The sequence below is a fragment of the Nicotiana attenuata genome, unplaced genomic scaffold (genome assembly GCF_001879085.1).
Source record: "Nicotiana attenuata strain UT unplaced genomic scaffold, NIATTr2, whole genome shotgun sequence".
NCBI classification, from domain to species: Eukaryota; Viridiplantae; Streptophyta; class Magnoliopsida; order Solanales; family Solanaceae; genus Nicotiana; species Nicotiana attenuata.
This window is the reverse complement of record NW_017671145.1, coordinates 247,713-251,547: the sequence shown is the minus strand read 5'-3', so window position 1 is coordinate 251,547 and position 3,835 is coordinate 247,713. Positions and strand designations below refer to the sequence as shown.

The window sequence follows — 3,835 nt, the reverse complement described above, 5'->3', positions numbered from 1 at the left end:
TTAAACTGATTATGGAAGGACCTGGTTCTTCTACGTGTTCCTTAACCTACTATTGAAGAAATAACAAATGCGGAAAGTAAAGAACACAAATATTTTACGTGAAAAACACCTGGCTCAAAAAGAGAAAAAAACCACGACCTACTTTCCAGTAGGATTTTCCCAAACTCTCCACTAAAATCACTGAGCCAAAAACTGCATTTACAAAAACTCTTTTGTAAACCTAGGACTAACTCTAATCCCATTGTAGCACACAGCCTCAACTGTTGCGACAACTTCAAGTTAACTCTAACTTGAAAACTCTGAGTACCTAATACAATTGCTTCTAGATAAAGCTGAAAGGTACAATATGAAAACACCTACTACAGTTAAACTAGAATAAAAGACAGACACTTGGAACTGGTTCTTCTATCTGGTTTAAGTAGCTTCAGGTTTGCACGCTTGAATCACACACGAATTGCTTGCAAAATTGCCTTGCTATTTTGCTCTTAATTCACGTTTAATTTCTGCTTATGTGCGTTGCATGTAAAAGAGAACAACATTGATATTTAAAGAGTTAGTAAATAGAGATTGATTAGAAGTCTAATGCTACTCTTCCTTGGTGGAAGAGTTCTAGTTGATCTCAACCTCTAACTCCTCCTCTTTCTTAAACCGTGTTCTCTTTGAGTAAGGAGTCCTTCTCCTTATTTGATATGCAACCTTTTCGATCAGGATAAGAAGATATTACTTCTTTCAAGTTAAGTTCATCTCCTTCACGTGCATCTCACATGCATGAGTCTGTCCATATCTGTGCTTCACTAGGATAGACCTGGTCCATGTCTGAGTTCCTTTGTCAGTCTTCAAAACTCACCTTACTTGGCCAACATAACTGATTTTTACACCAATTTATGTGAGCCTATTTCCTTTTTGGTCCGTTCCAAAAAGAATGACTTCTTTCTAAATTTGGAAACAACTTAGCTTAAACTTACAATTCTACGCTTAATGAGAAACTTTTATAACCACACAAATACTCTGGCCCCTTTTTACCTTGTTTAGGACCACAACTTCCAAAAGTCTTCATTTTTTCTTAAACTCCGTGCCCAGTCAAACAGGTTCACGTAAATTGGAACGGAGGAAGTAACTTTATATTTATAGCAGGCCATTAACTTTATTTTCTATATATACCAAATTATGCTTATTACAGCGTCACATGTTGGTATAGGTTATCTTAACTTGATGATTTAAAAAATATATAATCGTGAGCCCACAGAAGTAAAATGAAGTACTAATCTTTGGCGAGTTAGACAGAGTACATGAAAATAAGTAGGAAAAGAGAACCTATAGCAGGTACACTAACAACTTGCTAACGGGATCTCTGAAGATAAACAAAACAAGGATGAAAAAGAACAGAAAACATAACAAACAAGCACGCACGCACACACACACACAAAAATTATGAATTTGGTTTGTGGTACGCGTACATAGTGTAAAATGTTTGGAGGAATGTGAGGGCGAAAATTAATGTAAAATATTGTGAAATTGTATTGACCCATGGCGGACGATCAAAATAATTGACTTGGAATTTTGCAAGTCTGAGTTTTGGACAAGTGATCTCCTCTTCACCAGCAACTTCCTTAAGAATTCTTGCTACTTTTTCTGTATGTTTCCAACTTCCTTTTATAATTCCATCCAAATGAAGGACTCTGGCATCTTCAGATGTTTGAATCAGCTCGTGCATGAATCTCAAATAAGACGTCACCTCGCGTTGATTCTCATCAAATTTTTGAGCAGCCTCATAATTTCTCAGAGATTGAAATAGTAGTTTAGTATGCACGTCAACTAAGAATGGAGGCAAGGATAGACAAGGATCGAATGGATAAAACCATCTTTTGAACCTTATCCCTTTGATTCCTCTTCGCTCTACGACCTTGAATTTTATGCCTGCTTGGTTCAACTCTGAAGCACTTTTAAACTCTCTTTTCTGTTCAGTTGTACACCCACAGGTCTGATTATTACTCGTGTTGGTCAACACGAGTAATGAATGATCAGTTCCGCTGTTGCCGGCTTCCAAATCAAGTTCATCATCTGAATCATCTTCGCTTTCGTCTTTAATATTGTTCTCTGGTCCAAGAAGTCGCAGGTGGAGTCCGTGGAGAATATCACAAGGTTGTTGCTGCAATTCCCACGCCCAATTAGGGAATATTCTCTTCCCAGTTTTCAACCCCAACAATAGTACAAACTCGTAAAAGACCATCTTAGCTAGATCGGACTCGGGTTGCTCGTAGCTTCCATTTGCTATGATCTGCTGGAAATAGTTTTGATTTATGAGTTGTTTGAGAACCAGCAGGGGGATTTGGTTGCCAACATGAAACATAGACGCAATGCATTTACGTTTCTTGACTCTGTTGTGTGAAATTTCTCTGAAGAATTCGAGATCCGGAAGATGGTTGTGGATCCCAAGGAAAAACAAGGACAGTTGGATGAAAAAACAACTATCTTGTATCATCATCATCCTGAACTCATGTCCTGTCAGTTCAGCAAAACTTCTGTCTGTGGAGTCATAACTATTTCTTGCTTCTTTTTCGATTGATCTGATCGAAGATATGTATAAAGCCTTGTTCTTTTCTTCATTTCCGGCAGGGGTTCGCAAGATATGCTGCCAAAGTTTTTCCTTCGTGGCTCGAAAATCGTCCGTGTCTGGACCATATAATGGGCCAAATCTGATGAAAGGAGCCGGCTCCGCCGTATGCTTGCATATCCTGCGGTGTAAAAGCTTCTTTGTGCCACCAAGCTGAGTTGGTTTGTTCTGCTGCTGCACATTCAACGGCATCTTTCATGAAACGTTAACGATAATGTTTTTGGTAGTACCGTTGTTGTTATGGTATAATCATCAAAGGGACAAGCTGCAATTTGTTACTCCTTCCTTCTCAATTTAGATAACATATTTCGCTTATCGAGAACAAACTATGTTAAGATTGATCCATATTTTAAAATATATATATTTTTTTTATCATATTGACATGAGAAAAATTGTAACTTATAGTACTTTTTGTATAGTTTTTGAATATTTAAAGTTTAATTTTAAAATAATGAGGTCAACTAGTCTAATTTAGTTTCAAAGTATGGTCAAAGTGAGAGAAATGTGTCATCTAATTTAAAACAGATTGAATTCTTAATTCTTGTAGAATTTGGATTTGGCTCTCCCTTTTACCAACAGACAATGCTGGGAACGTTTTAAGAAACTGGACTTTCTTCCCTACTTCTCCCTAGAAGACTAAAAACTAAAAGAAGAAAAATCTTGGGAAGTCAGAATGCAACGCATTTTAATTTTTTTTTTTTAAAAAATCTTTTAAATGATAAATAGGAGGGACACGAGAGAGAATCACAAGTAGGGAAATTGAACCCCACCAACAAGATTGAAGTTTAAGTAGCTAATGCAATGCGTCGTTTGATGAATGTAAAATTGTTGCATGAGAAAGTAACTTTTAGTTGTGCCGTGATTTCACTAAGCTAATTAAGGAATCAATTTCAAGCCTGGTGAAAATATTCTCATTGTGTGCTGTGGTTGATCTAATAGATAACTGATTTGGGAATAAATTTGATTTTTTACTGAAATCAAATCCACAAAATATTCTTCACCGAACTCAAATTTGAGGCAAGTCTTGAGTTGAATTTAGAGTAATAAAGAGATTGCTATATCTCGGATAAATGATGAAAATTTATATAAAATTTGTAATTTTGGCCGTCAAGAAATTAAGCTAGCGTTTGAACATATATTTACATGGAAAATTGAAAAAAAAGTTTTTGAAATTGTGTTGAAAAATAATTTTTAAAAGTTGAAGTCGTGTTTGGACATACA

At 36.1% G+C, this 3,835-nt stretch overlaps 1 protein-coding gene across 1 annotated transcript; it reads right to left on the bottom strand.

The window, feature by feature from the left end:
* Positions 1-1,429: 1,429 nt before the first annotated feature.
* Positions 1,430-2,806, bottom strand: LOC109206230. The gene has a single exon (XM_019369036.1). It carries the CDS (start codon positions 2,804-2,806, stop codon positions 1,430-1,432), a length of 1,377 nt encoding a protein of 458 aa, XP_019224581.1.
* Between the last annotated feature and the right edge of the window lie 1,029 nt (positions 2,807-3,835).